The sequence below is a fragment of the Bidens hawaiensis genome, unplaced genomic scaffold (assembly GCF_021521415.1).
Source record: "Bidens hawaiensis isolate Kalapana, Puna unplaced genomic scaffold, B.hawaiensis_p1.1 tig00009039_1, whole genome shotgun sequence".
NCBI classification, from domain to species: Eukaryota; Viridiplantae; Streptophyta; class Magnoliopsida; order Asterales; family Asteraceae; genus Bidens; species Bidens hawaiensis.
Genome location: NW_027491661.1, coordinates 925,372 through 940,976, shown reverse-complemented (window position 1 = coordinate 940,976; position 15,605 = coordinate 925,372). Strand labels below are relative to the sequence as shown.

The window sequence follows — 15,605 nt, the reverse complement described above, 5'->3', positions numbered from 1 at the left end:
CAAATAAAAATGATTATTTAATAAGTAATTAAATAAATATCCAAACCAAAGAAAGCTTTCTCTGTTGCAGAAACTTCTTTCACGTCTCTTCCTCGAATACAAAAACAAATCATGAAGATAATAATAATAATAATAATAATAATAATAATAATAATAATAATAATAATAATAATCCATTATTCCCACTTCTTTCTTCATGACATTTGACCTCTGAACATCATGGAAGCATCTGACATTGAAGCCGTACTTGAATTCCTCCGAAGCAACAATCTCTCAGTCTCCGAATCCGCACTCATCGACGACCTCTTCGAGAAGTCACAACTCGATGCAACTGATATTCACAATTTCCTCTTTCCAACACTTTCACCTCTCAAGATACAGCCGATCAAACCAAAGGAAGAAGATCCCGTAATAACCTCTGATGCTTCGTCTGATCAGGAGTTCGTCAGCTTGGCTTCCTCCACCGCCGCAGCCGGTAACGGATTGTGTTTTTGGATTACGTTTACAAGTGAAGCTAATCATGTCTGTAAAAATTGTGATAGATTCGGGTTGGTTTTCGGGTTTGAATTTAAACATCTCAAACTTGAAAACCCGAACCCGAATTACCTAAACCTGAAATAATTGGTGATCTGGTTGGGTTTCGGGTTTAAGTTTAAAAATTTCAAACTCGAAAAAACCCGAACACGACAAGACAAAATTGTGACAGGTTCAGGTCGGGTTTTGGGTTTGAATTAAAAAATCTCAAACCCAACAATTTTTTTCGGGTTTGGGATTTTTCGAGTTTGAGATTTTTTAAATTCAAATCCGATACCGGCACAAATCTGTCACAATTTTTAAGGGTTCGGGATTTTTCGGGTTTGAGATTTTTAAATTCAAACCCGAAACCTGACACAACATTTTTTTGGGTTCGGGTAATTTAGGGTAGGGTTTCGGGTTAGAATTTAAAAATCTCAAACCTGAACCAAAATTACTCAAACCCGAAAAAACTGTGACAGATTCGGGTCGGGTGTCAGGTTTGAATTTAAAAATCTCAAACCCTATATTTTAACTGGATGAACACGCCCTAAATTCCACATTGCTTTGACTAAACATGAAAATGAATTGTTTATTTAGTCTCACACATGGTAAATTAGGTAATTTTCTGTTTGTTTGGATTTTGGTTGACTGGGATTTAAGGATTTAGGACCACAGTCTAATTTGTTTGTTTTTGATTTATGTTCCTTAACTTCAGGGGTCTTGTTTGTTTGTACCTGAGATAAAAAAAAACAAACAAATAAATAAATAAATTTGTTTTCTTGGATTCCTAGAAAATAGGAGTTATATTGTTGCTGAAAAATATGAATTCCAAATTGTCAAATGAAAAAAGTCAAAATTTTTATTTGTTACCAACTCTGTTAGAAAATTTTCACCCCTGTTCATCCAAAATCTGCACTGTTGGTGTTGAAAGTTTTTCACCCGGGTTTAGTTCCGTATCTCGTATGGTTTAATATATTTTCTCCTTTTATTGGTTCACAATGCAAGTTGCAACCACAAATACCCATTGGTGGGCCCATGGGCTTGAAACCCGTGCAAATCTATAGTATATCTAAAACTCGTGCTCAGCTCGTGAGTCGTTTTTCCCTAGCTTGAGCTTGATTCGGGCTCGGCTCATTTATTTATTAATTAATTTTACATACATTCTTAGTTTTTTTTATATATTTTAAGAAAAAATTTAAACAGGCCTAAGCTCGGCCCAAGCTCGTGTGCAGTACCTTAAACGAGCCAAAGTTCAACTCAAACTTAGCTATGCAGTGTGAAATTATACATAGAAGTCCAAAAGAGTTAAGGTTTGACGAGCCTAAATGATCTTCCGACATATGGCTCGATAACTAAACGAGCTTTATTTGACGCTCGGGCTTGGCTCAGGCTCTGCTTATTTTGAGCTTTTTATTGATCCGATCTTTAGTAGCTCGTGAGTGGCTCGGCTCATTTAGGCGTGGGCCTGTCTTGTTGAACTTGGCCCAATATGAGGCTATCTCATCAATGATGATGATGGTTTTGGTGTATAGTAACTCCTTCAGTTTATGGTCAAAATAGTAATATTTAGGATCAGAAATCAATAATGGCTTACTTCAATTCACCATAAAGCAAGGGCATTTAATGAAATCCACATGTGTACTAGCAATGCCAAAAGCTTAAAACTTTTGAAACAAGTTCAAAAAGATCATCAATATTTGAGTTCAAAATTGACCGTTTGACCACAAAGATTTAAATGCAAGTCTGATTTAGTGACATTAATTATTTTTGTGACTGATTTGTGTAGATTTCAAAAACCCATACGCGACCCGGACTCTTAGAGGTGCCAGCTCTTACGCTTCATCCGATAGATTATCTCAATTCGGAACGGCTCGTGACTACCATGAATTCGACATGCAAAACGACCTAAATTGGTATAGAGAGAAAGATGAAGATTATGCTATGCCATCTAGCTTTGACAATTTTGACCCTTTTAGTGGTCAAAGTGAGGACAAGTTTGTTATGACTTATGAGAAAGAGAACCAAAATGACAATCTTGACCTTGATTTTGATCCGTTGTTAGAGAAAAGTAACCGTCTTGATAAAGTATGGCCAACCTCCATTGGATATTTGGATGATGATATTCTTGATGTCAAGAATAATAATAAAAGTTGTGATGATGATCTTGTTGGTGATTCTAAGAGAAACCATGCCTTGCAAAACAAGACGTACGGGAAAGATGTTGACTTTGACCAAAATAGTGATTATAATGCTGCTAAAGTTGATGAAGGTAATGCTGTTGATGAATTGTTAACGAATGGAAACGAAGACGAATATGAAGTATTTGATTTAAGAATAATACACAGGAAAAACAGGTTGGTTGACACACAGTTTGCTTTATTTATGAATGCTTTTTACTTGTTTAATGTAAAATATTTTGACTATAATATGTAGGACGGGTTTTGAAGAGCATAAGGACCTACCGATTGTTTTAAACAATGTGATTGGCTCTCGATATGTTGTGTCAGAGTATCTTGGTTCAGCTGCATTCAGCAAAGTCGTACGGGCCCGTGATCTTCAAACAGGAATTGATGTTTGTTTGAAGATAATTAAGAACGAAAAAAATTACTTTGACCAAAGTTTAGATGAAATAAAGCTTTTAAAGCTTGTAAACAAGAATGACCTGGAAGATGCACGACATATTTTATGGCTTTATGATTACTTTTATTTTCATGTAAGCAGTTAGAAGTAATTAGATGGGTTGATACAATCTTTGTTTCGTTTCCGTTAATTAATTAAACAATTTCTTGATTTTTTTACAGGAGCATCTTATTATTGTTAGCGAACTGCTGCGTGCTAACTTATATGAATTTCAAAGATACAATAAAGAATCCGGTGGGGAGCCTTATTTTACCATGGCCCGGCTACAGGTTTGTTAATTGTTATGGGATTGACTTTTATAAATAATTAATGTGTTAATTATGATTACAAATTGAAGTCTTGGTGACTTTCAACCCTTTTGACATATAAGTTTATTGATTTAACCCATTTGAGATAATATGGAACCGAAATTGACCCATTTATACAAATGGGATAAGTCATTACTGCGTTAACATGCGAATGCCTTTTGTTATCCAAATTATGGATTTTTATAAATAATTACTGTGTTAAGTATGATTACAAATACAAAATGTGGTGACTTTTAACCTGTTTGACCTTTAAGTTTTTTGACTTTCCTGCTTAAGATAATATGCAACTGAAATTGACCCATTTATACAAATGGGTTGAATTGGGTTTACATACAAATACCTTTTATCATCCAAAATATAGACTTTTATAACTAATTAACGGGTTAATAATGATTAATAATAGAAGTTTTGGTGACTTTCAACCCTTTTGACCTATAAATTTATTGATTTAAGTTTTTAACCCATTTGAAAAGTTATACAACCGAAACTGGCCCATTTATACAAACTGGCCGAATTGGGCACCTCTGCAATCTTTTTCTTGAAATGTTGACTTTTGTTCAAAATTAGGCAATAACGCGACAATGTTTGGAAGCTTTGGATTACTTGCATGGATTGGGGATAATACATTGTGATCTAAAGCCTGAAAATATTCTTATCAAAAGCTATAGCCGATGTGAGATCAAGGTTATTGATCTTGGAAGTAGTTGCTTTAAAACCGACAAATTGACGTTATATGTGCAATCTAGATCTTATCGGGCTCCTGAAGTCATAATCGGTCTTCCATATGACCAAAAAGTTGACCTTTGGTCACTTGGATGCATCTTAGCTGAACTCTCATCTGGTGATGTATGTCTTCATTATATATTATTGATCTTTCACTTTTACTATTATTTATATTAATAACACAAATGTCATAAAATAGCTATATACTTCTGTTGGTTTTGTTAATCATAACTTAACGTGTTTTTGGTAATTAAAAGTTTTAAACAGTTTTAGGCCCCGCATGGTAATTTAAAAGTTCTTTTTTAATTTTCGCCTCTATTTGATAATATTTGCTATTTGCCCTTATTAACGAGGGAAATTACCAAAATCGCCATTTTGACTATGGGCTTTGACAAAATGGCCCTTGACTTTTTTTTTTCTGTTTACTCAAATATCATCTGACTTCTTTTTTTAATTAACAAAATGTCTTCAAATACAAAACTGCTGCGTCTGATTGAAATCTGCTATGCCATATTGAAATCTGTTGTCGCAATCATAATGGCTATTTTGGTGATTTTTCATATTAACAAACCTCTTGAATCTTTTTATGGTTTTTTTATAACATTTATGGGTTATATTTGAATTCACACAGGTTTTATTTCCAAATGATGAACTTGTGTTCTTGCTTGCACGAGTGATTGGAATGCTCGGGCCAATTGACTTTGATATGCTTGCAAGGGGTCAAGAAACGAGCAAATACTTCACAGACGAGTTTGATCTTTATCACATAAACGAGGTATGTTTGTTTGTTTCCTTCTTTCTTAATCATAATAAAAGGATAAGAAAAAAATTACTAAACTTTATAAAAATTTTGGTCTTTTTTAATGCATGCAGGAAACAAATGAAATGGAATACATAACCCCCCAAGAAACATCGTTAGAAGAACGCGTACAAGTTTCTGATACATTATTACTTGATTTCATCGGGAACTTACTTGAAATCAACCCAAAAAGACGACCAACAGCTAGAGAAGCTTTGAATCACCCGTGGCTCTCGTTTACATACGATCAAAGTTAATATTTGTTAATTTCTGTTTATTAATAATCCGGGTCGGTTTTGTATCTAGAGATGAGAGAGTGGTGTATACGGTCTTACACTCCTATGCATACATGACTCCCAGTTTTCATAAAGGAAATATAATATTTTTTGTACTAGTTAAAAATAAGTTGTCCAAATAATATGATATGAGCCACTCTTATTACTTTCATTTTTTTATAAAAAGTTATTCACAAGTATTATAATATTTAAGTTGACAGTCTTTTTGACGTTAACTTATGAGAGGATAGACAGTTGGGATTGGGTTAAAACTTAAGTTAAAAGTAAAACCAACAGTCAGTTAATCAGATTCCCCGTGAACTTGTGCACGGTGACAACTGTTTGTTTTTCATGAGGTTTTAAATGTGAGTTGTCTATTTCTGTAAATCTTTGTAACTGCAGGACAAAACGTAAAATATACAAAATATATTGGTTGACTAAACAGAACAAATTGAACAAAAGCTGTCTTGTGGGAATCATATATCTATTAAAAAAGAAAAAGAATTGAGAGGGATTGGGCAGCGGCTAGCCCCTGAAAGTATAGTGTATTGTCAAAATACGATTTTCTTAAACATGTATTTATTATTTAATTGTTGAAAACTAGGTGTATTTTTCATTGTTTAAAAACTGGTGTTTATCGCCTGGTTACTAACTTTGTTGATTTTTAAAGTCCGTTAGTTGATAACATTGGATTGTAAATTTATGAGATTCGGGGTTTATCAAATTAACCCGAATTCTGGATATACATATTCATACAAATTCAAAATAGCTTGGTGCGTTGAGAATCATATGATGAGGTTTGATATGGGATAAAGTTGGGCAAAGTTGTTTAATCGTGAGCAAACTATCTAGGTGTGTAAGCTATCAAGGCTTGAATAGTAGTGTAATTTAGGAAAAATCACCAAATTAGAGTACCATTTGACCATCAAAACAAAACAAAATGGACTTTGAATTTTAGTCCTCCTAAAATAGATATATCTAGAGACAGATAAGCAAGAGATGACATATAGGATGGTTAGGATTTAACCCGTCTTAAAAAAAAACCCTTAAACATACAAAGGAGTCCACGAAAAGTTTAATCAAAATAATACACGTGTGATATGGGGCCTAAATCATTCGAGTAAAACTTGGTGCAATACCAACTTGAATGACCTGAATGATTAATACGAAAAGTATAAGGGTGGTACGGAATATCTCAAGGGACGGTTTGGTGGAGATCAAAAGTTCATGGACTAAGTTGAATAACTTGGTGTCATAGTTATCTTTTATTTATTATTATTAAATAAAGTAGAAGTCTAGTATGATTATTGCTTTCTAGTTTGAGTAGAATTATAATTATGGGTGTCATATAAACCCATCAAAAGGTTTATTTCTAGTGTGGTAGAAAATATTTTGTTCTTGTTTCTTATTAATGAAAAGAGTCGCATAAATGTTTTATACAATATCGTGTTTGGTGTTCTTGATTCACTTGTTTAAGGTTTAACAATTCGGTGGCTGTAAAAGCAGGGGGCGCAAATCAGTCGACGATTATAAAAGTATGGACTAAATCAACAGGGATATAAGTCGATTTTGGTAACTTGCTAGAAGTCAAAGTCGATTGTGCTGAGTTTTGTGGTCAAACAACATATTTTGGTTATTTTTCAGAAAATTAACCAGAATTCGAATCCGTTTTGGGGGGTTGGGTCTATCTTCGGCCGAGGAAGTATCTAAATATGCTTTTGTGGCTTCAAGAGCACAATCATGGAGTGTGCAGGACCATATTCTTCGAGGTTGTGATGTTTATGGGTTGGATTCAGATTATGGGTTTGCGATGGATCTTTTACGTACTTCACTTCCCGATTTTGATCTTAGCGGGTTCTCTAATAAGGGCACCGCCCCCCATAAAGCCCAACATGCTTTGACGAGTGCCGTATTTAGTGGGGTCATCCAGAGTTTAGAAGTGAATTTTGATCTATCCCCTCGCCAAAAGGCGGTGTTTGAATGCCTTCGGGCTCCTCGGGTTTAGGGTTTTCTAACAGCCATCCCCATTGAAGGATTGGACCAACATATGTCGGGATTGGAGTACCGGGCTGTAAGGCCCCAAACCCCGGGAACCCCACAGTTGGTAATCATAGAAAACACTTGTAAAAATATTTAAACTTAAAAATAATTCATTTCATTAAAAATAAGCAATTCAGAGTATAATTCAGCGGAAAACATAAATAATAAAATAAGTTCCCAAAACCCAGGAATCTTGCCCAAAATCAACATAGTTATCTTTGAATAAAAACTTTTAAAAATAAATGTTTAATAGTAAAACTTCAATTCCCGTATGCCCTTCACCGTCCAAGTAGCTTCGTGCACGTCCAAGCGATAAGACATCCTCTTCCTAACCTGAAACTCACACTAACATGTACACAAAGTCAGCTTGAGCTGAGTGAGTTCAAGTTTTAAGTAAATAATATCAGTAAATAATAGTTATGATAGTCATACCAAAAGTTTTATAAAGTAAAAGGGTGCATCCATCAAATCATCATTACCGAAAACTAAACATCCTCATACATACATATACAAAATATATATGTAAACATCCACCCAATTACATCTATATATATATATCAGAGTATATATATATAACATCCACGTATAACATCAGGGTCGAGCAAACGTACAACCCAAACACGTAACATCAGTGCATGCAAACACAAAGTAGGCATACACAACATCAGTAGTCGAAACGACTACAACATCGCCAGATATAGGCCAAGCAATAATGTATATACATATATATATATTTAACATCCCAAGGCCTACCATATGCTAGCAAGTCTATATAAATTCGTTTAAAACATTTCATCATGTAAGAAATCACTTAGGTGTGCATGCTAGCCCAAAAGTAAAAAGAGTAAAAAGGGCATCATGAACTCACCTGAAATCAATCGAACACCTGCAACGAGCTAGGAAATCCCTAAGTGCACAATCACAAGCGAGAGCCTGTAAATTATACACAACACGTTACTAAACTAGACCGTAAGAACACTCTTGCCTAATGGGCCGTTCAAGCCCAACGCTTTGGCCCAACACTTGACCCAAAGCTCAACAACTTGGCCCAAGGCCCAACACTCGGCCCAAGGCCCAACAACTTGGCCCAAGGCCCAAGGATAATCAAATCGGGTCGAATGCGCGTGTAATAAACCTTAAAACCATTTGTTAAACGAATCAGCCCCGAATGGACCAAATTCCATTTTAAATATTTTCATTCATCAAGATTATGTCACCCAAGTTGATAGGGTTGACGGTTCCTTTTTACAACTCTTACTTTAACGTTTAAACGAAAATTCGCGCACCGCCGACTCGATTGACGAAGCACTAACCACAACAGCCCCGAGCATCAAAAAAATAATTTTTCCACAGCCCTTAAACCCCCCTAGGGCTGTACAAACTGATTTGGTCGGTCACCCGATCAATTTACGCATCAAACTTAACAATTTGAAATTCTACACTCGATAAACCCTAGTTTTCGAACTAAAATCGATTGACCGACCTAAACACCTCCAATGACCATGAAATTTTAATATGATGTAAATGCCATACCTGGAGATCTTTCTACACCGGAAACTCTAATTTTTATCCACGGGAAGTGGGTCAATTACACCTTGGCCGAAAATCTGTCCAACGAAAAGTTTCGGCAAAATTGAGCATCAAAACGATTATGGGTGAACAAAAAGAGTGTTGGGGATTGTAGTACATACCTTGAACTACTTCTAGGAGCTTGGAATCGATCAAAAAGTCGAAGAAATGAAAGGGGGGAGGGGCTAGAAGGGCCCGATCGCAGCAGCAGCTGTATTAGGGTTTAGGTTTTTTTGTTTTAGTGTTATATCATAAAACTTTATCATTCTAGCCCCCAGAAAATAATAATAATGCAACTTGGGAGAAATGTTAAGCGATGAGACGTAACGGGATGACGTAAAGGCTTCTGAGGAACGTCAGATAAATCCCGAGAATTATACATACTCTGCAATCCTTAATTCTTGAAACCGGATTTAACAGGCATTACACGGGCTATCGTTAAGTACCGGCTAATGATCGCTATATTTCCGACTGATGAGCCTTGCCCAGTTTGTCGCAAGGTCTGTTTGGATTTTTGTGGAGAGCATACGGTGCATTGCAAATAAATGCTTGGTTTTTAATACAGACATGATTTGGTTAGCGATGTTGTGTGTGATGTCAAGTCACAGATCGATAATCAAACACGAACTAAACGAATAACTCTCGTTTATATTAATCAGAAAATATAACTCAAAAACTAATTACAACTCTCAAACCCTAACTCGGTTTGACTCTTGATGAACCCTAACTCGGTTGCATCCAAATGAACCCTAACTCGGTTACATCTCGTGTGTGTCTCTAAATAAACCCTAACTTGGTTGTATCTCACCCCTCACATTCTATAATGTCTAACCATAACTTGGTTTATATAGACTAACATAACTTGCTAATCAAGACATTACCAAATATAAAAACCCTAATAACTCTTGGCCTGGGCCTTACACTCGGGCCAAACAACAATTGAGCCAACAATCACCCCCTTAATTGTTGTATCCGACTCACCCAACTCATCCCCTAATTTCCTACTCGAAATTGGCGGATCTTCAACTTCACGCTTGTCATCATTCTTTTGATTCTCCCGAGGCTTTTCTTGATCTCTTGCAATGTTCTTTGGGCTCCACTTGGCTTGAAGTAACACTTGCTTCGTTTGATTATCATTCGTCTTCCCTTGGGCTTGAAACTCTTCCTTGACCACGCGTTTAGTTTCTTGAACACTCTTGTTTGGATTTTGGAACTTGGATATGTGATTGGAAGCTGACTCGTAACTGGCTTGTCTTCTTTCAGTCCAACACTTTGAAGTTCCAAAATTCAAAGTCCAAAGAAAAGTGTTCAAGAAACTAAATGCGTGGTCAAGAAAGAGATCCAAGCCCAAGGGAAGACGAATAATGATCAAACGAAGCAAGTGTTACTTCAAGCCAAGTTGAGCCCTAAGAACATTGCAAGAGATCAAGAAAAGCCTCGGGAGAATCAAAAGAATGATGACAAGCGTGAAGTTGAAGATCCGCCAATTTCGAGTAGGAAATTAGGGGATGAGTTGGGTGAGTCGGATACAACAATTAAGGGGGTGATTGTTGGCTCCGACTCACCCAACTCACCCCCTAATTTCCTACTCGAAATTGGAGGATCTTCAACTTCACGCTTGTCATCATTCTCTTGATTCTCCCGAGGCTATCTTCAACTTCACGCTTGTCGTCATTCTTTTGATTCTCTGACCAACATAACTTGTTCACCCCGTATAAAAACAAACTGTTGAGCCAGCATGATGTTGTTAAACGGGCAGGGATTTCGACTAAAAATGAAGCCCCTGTTAACTTGCTTACGGTTCCGCTTGAAAGGAGGTTTACTTTACGGCCAGCTGATATTCTTGTGTTCGGGTGGGCAGGGGGGAAACACGCCTATGTGGATCTTACAGGAGTGTCTCCTTTTATTGGGCTCAGGGACGTGGGCTTGTTGTGGGTCAGGCTGCGTTGAAGGCTGAATCGGGCAAAGTTGTTAAACACGAGAAAGTTTGTTTAGAGAATCAACATGTGTTTCTCCCGTTTGCTTTTGATACATTTGGTTTTCTAGCCCCAGTGGCTGTGACTTTTTTGAGCAGAGTTAAGCGTGTCGTGCATGCCACTTTTTTGACTCCTGAATCCCAAAGCTTCGATTTTAGTAAGATTAGCCTTGCTATTCAAAATGGGGTTGCGACGCAGCTTGTTGCCCGCTTGTTTGCCACTTTATTGTAATCGTTTTGAGTTAACGAGAAATTCAATACAAAAAAATTCTATAATTTAATAGCTACAATCATATGCATGAATATATGTAGTTTAGCTTACATATAGTTATAAATCGATGGTCTAAGCATAAATATATATAGTTTAGAACTTTAGATCATGTTTAATTTAGATTATATGAAATAGTGGTTGGTTCTTGATTTGGATGAAGCTATGGTATGTACCTATGTCAAATTTGTTAGGATTAAACGCACATACGAACCGAATACACATACGAAAACAATAAACAAACATGAGGTTTTAACACGGTTTGGTCTAAACTGACCTATGTCCATGGGTGACAACTAGATATTCTTTTTTGAGTGACAGTGACTACAAGTAAATAATCCGGTATAAATAGAGATTGAACTCGTATGCTAAACTATTTTTATATCTATACTAACTCAGGTCAAATGTTGAACGACAGGGCCCTATAGCTTTAAGGAAAAAAACAACTTTAGGCCCACCAACTTAAGGTCTTATGATTATGATACACACCTGAGAAATATTTTTTATACCACCTTTTCTCCTGATTAATTTTGGACTATTATTTTTTTTTTCTTTGAAATTTTCAAATTTGTTTTTCATATTCGCTGATTTGAGATAAGAAATTGAAGATTTATTAGATAACCCGAGTAGTATTATTAGATCAAATTTCATCTAACTTTTGTCTATGAAAAGTGCCTAAAATAAGATCTTGCTTAAGGCCCTAAACTAGGTTGCGCCATCCGTCTTCGCGGCCATATATCATGCATCGGTTACCTACTTACGTTCTTAATACGTGTTAAAAGTCATGGGTCTTGTAACAAAAGGTGACAAAAAGAAACTTTAGCAAGCTTATTTAATGGAAAGCAGGGGATGCCAATGGAGGATTGTGAAGCCTAAAGCAGGACATATATATCCCCAGTGGATACAGCCCGGTTCTTGTATAGGTGGTACCGACAAGTCCACAACACAACATTCCACCAAACACGAAAGTCCAAATTAATTCTATTACACCTTTTATGCTACATAACTACATAAGTAGTGGTGTCATGTGGGACCTCAAATAATAATGTAATTACTTTCAAATGAAACGTATTTTACAATCCATTTATATACCTAATCTTCCTAACAGCCCAACACCATTATCACTACCATTTACTTTTCTTTATTCTAAAACTATGGCTTCATGAATATACATTTAGATAAAGTCTAAACTAATATGGATAAAGATTTGAAAAAGGTTTTGACTTCAACTTTTAATCTTAAATATATATATAAATGAAATCTTTAAAAGCTATTTGATTGCTTTCCATCTCTTCTCAAGCCATCAGAGTGACCAGATTGTTTTATTTGTAAATAGAGGTTTCTCATGCATTTGAATCGAATTCACGGGTATGGGTTTCACCAAACCTGTATAACCTTAAACGGATTATAACATCTTATTAAATTAAAAATTAATCTCACCAAATATTTAATATGAAAATCCTATAAAATAGGGATACACTAAAAATTAATATCCGATTAAAAAATGATATTATTATAATTAAGAAACAATTTTATAGTAAAAAAAATAAGGGGGTCATGAGACCTGATAGCTTTTAAACCGGGTTATAATATCTCATTTATTTGTGAAACAATTTCATCATCAAACCTAAAGTCTATTATTAACTAACTTAAAATAAATAAAATTAAGATCCAAAAAAATATTTAATATTAGAAACGAATAATGTAAACAACATCTATAATAATGGGGATAAAAACTAGTTCTTAATATGTATTAGTATAGCGTTAGGTTATAATAAGAAGTACTACAATAATTCTTATTACCTTGTACTAAAAGAGATCATAAAAATTATTGATTTAGTGATAATATATTAATGCCCAAATTACGTTTTTGGTATGTGGTATCGGCATATTTAACATTTTTAGTTCAAAATGAATCTTTTGACATATTGTGGAATAAGGTATGAGGTTTAAGATCTATAAACTCTTTCAATCCTTTGATGCTAACCTCGTTCTTATTCCGTTATAAGGACAATTTAGTCATTTTACATCTAAGGACAATTTATATAATTTATGAAGATCATTTAATAGTTGGAAGTCTATTGTTAAATTTACTAAAAATAACAAATAAATTTAGAAAGTTTATGTTTTGATTTCATGTATAAACACTTAAACTTGTAAAGTTACAAAAGAAGCCCTAGTTTTTTTTAATAAATAACTTATGTGCCCAAGATTCTAGGCATTTCATGTGCTAGAGCAATGATGAAGGTGAGGGAAAGTGTGCGTAATGTATATTGTATGCAACATGCTTTGTCTTGCACTTGGTCTTGCCATTGTAGCAATTAAAAAAATTATTATATATCTTATTAATTCTTAGGTTTGTTTACCAATAATAATAATAAAAATAATAATGTTAAATGTATATTGGGATACTAAGAAAATAATCTGAATTTTGTTAAAATTTAGATCAGAATATCAATAGAAATAAATAAAACTAGGGTTGAGCACGGTTTGGTTCGGTTCGATTATTAGGCGAAACCCAAACCAAAACCTAAGTAATTGGTTATTTGAATATGCAAACCGTTCAGTTTTCGGCTTTCCGGTTTTCGGTTTTTCGGTTAATTTCGGTTTCGGTTCGGTTATTTTCGGTTTTTTGTCAATTATGTCTTGACATTGCAAAAAAAGAAATTAAAAAATGAAAATGCATATTTTAAGCTTGCATAACAACGTGTTAGAGTACCACATTCCACATATATATTGAATTAAAAAAAACAAAAATATGCACGCGTTATGTGAAACTATACGAATACAAAGTTGCTAAATAGAGTTTAACAATTGAAAAATATTAAAAGTTTAGTTCCGATCTTCATTCATCATCTTATTTATTTATCTCAAACATTTAGTCCATTCCTCATCATCTTGATAATCTTTATCATCATCAATCGGTTCGGTTTTTCAAAAATAGATAACCGAATCGAAACCGAAATTTCGGTTTTTCCAAAAAGCAAAAAATTAACCGTCGGTTAATGTTTCGGTTCGGTTTTTTCGATGCGGTTTTTTCGGTTAGTTCGGTTTCGATTCGGTTAATACGGTTTTCTGCTCACCCATAAATAAAACTCATCATGTACCTAATAGTTTTTTATAAAGTACATTATGGGTTAATTTTATTCAACTTGAAACCATGCATGTTTTTTCCACCCAAAAATATTCTCTAGTCTATCTAAGTTATTTTCAAAGTTAATAAATATAACACAGAATTACATAAATTGTTCTTTATCTTTCACCCAAATTTCACTCGTCGTCTCTGATTTTCAAAATTGTTCTTTTTTGTCCTTTACGTTTCAAAATCCTTCAGCGTTTGTCCTTTTCGCCTAACCCAATTAGAAATCCTCGTTAAGTCAAGTCATGTGCTTTGTACATGAGGGCAAATTAGTCATTTTACCTATTAAATTAAAAAAATATTTTAATAAATAAAGAAAAACAAAAAAGAAATAAAAATATATATTTAATTAATTCTCTCTCTTCTCCTCCTTCTTCCTCCTCCTCCTCCACTAACAATCTCCGGCAGCCACCACCACCACCGTCTTCTCCGACATAGAAAACCACCTCCAGCTCCACTCCCACCTCCCACCACCACCGTGGGGATGTAATACGTTTTAATAGCATTTTATGAAGCGAAAAAGAGATTTTAGCTGTTTTTTATATCATTTTTGGCTTCATTTTCGTTATTTAAAAAAAATATTATGAAATTCTGTTCCGTTTGGCTAATTTTTAACATTTTCACATATTAATTCCAATTTTCAATCAATTTAACATGTGAAATATCTCATTTTCAGGCATCTGAGAAGCCGTTAAATCCGGCAAACGAAATCGTTGCCGAAAGTTGTACGGATTTCAATGACGGATCCTGACGCCACTGATTCGTCCAGTGATGACGAGGACGAGTTGTTTGTGAGACGGCGGGTTAAAAAGTATGTGAACGAGGTTAATATTCAAACCTCGTACAAAACGGCGGCGGAAAGTGGTGGTCGGAAAAAGATTGAGGTTAAGCAGAAGGCGATGAAGGGTGCTGGTGCGGTGGTGACGGCGGGTGGTGTTCGGAAGTTCCGAGGAGTACGACAACGGCCGTGGGGTAAATGGGCGGCTGAGATTAGGGACCCAGCGAGACGTGTTCAGTTGTGATTGGGAACATATGACACTGCGGAGGAAGCCGCTATGGTGTACGACAATGCACCTATTAAACTACGTGGTCTCGATGCTTTGACAAATTGATATTGAATACTGGAGGTGGTGGTGGTAGTGGTCGGTGAAAGAGTGGTGGCGTGTCACACCCCGACCAAGACGGAAACGTCGGGGCGCAACTGATTGTTCATCGCACACGACATTATTAAGTGACAATATTTAATCAACTCATTTAAATTCATAAAAACACAAAGAGTCACATAACTTGTTCATACAATAACCGAATTCAAATCCTAGTAAATAATATATTGTTCGTTTTGCTAATATCCTA

The 15,605-nt window shown here is 35.2% G+C and overlaps 1 protein-coding gene across 1 annotated transcript; it reads left to right on the top strand.

Moving 5' to 3' along the window:
* The first annotated feature begins 219 nt into the window (after positions 1 to 219).
* Positions 220 to 5,334, top strand: LOC143530828 (uncharacterized). The gene is made up of 7 exons (XM_077026260.1): positions 220 to 475; positions 2,303 to 2,870; positions 2,950 to 3,229; positions 3,318 to 3,425; positions 4,032 to 4,310; positions 4,819 to 4,962; positions 5,061 to 5,334. Exons 1-7 carry the CDS (start codon positions 220 to 222, stop codon positions 5,241 to 5,243), a joined length of 1,818 nt encoding a protein of 605 aa, XP_076882375.1. The 3' UTR covers positions 5,244 to 5,334.
* Positions 5,335 to 15,605: the final 10,271 nt, after the last annotated feature.

What these genes read in the sequence shown, in the direction of transcription:
- LOC143530828 (XM_077026260.1), top strand. Translation starts at nt 220, where the DNA reads ATGGAAGCATCTGACATTGAAGCCGTACTTGAATTCCTCCGAAGCAAC. An exon ending in TTACCATGGCCCGGCTACAG is followed by an intron (nt 3,426 to 4,031) that starts GTTTGTTAATTG and finishes GTTCAAAATTAG; the next exon opens with GCAATAACGCGACAATGTTT. An exon ending in CTGAACTCTCATCTGGTGAT is followed by an intron (nt 4,311 to 4,818) that starts GTATGTCTTCAT and finishes GAATTCACACAG; the next exon opens with GTTTTATTTCCAAATGATGA.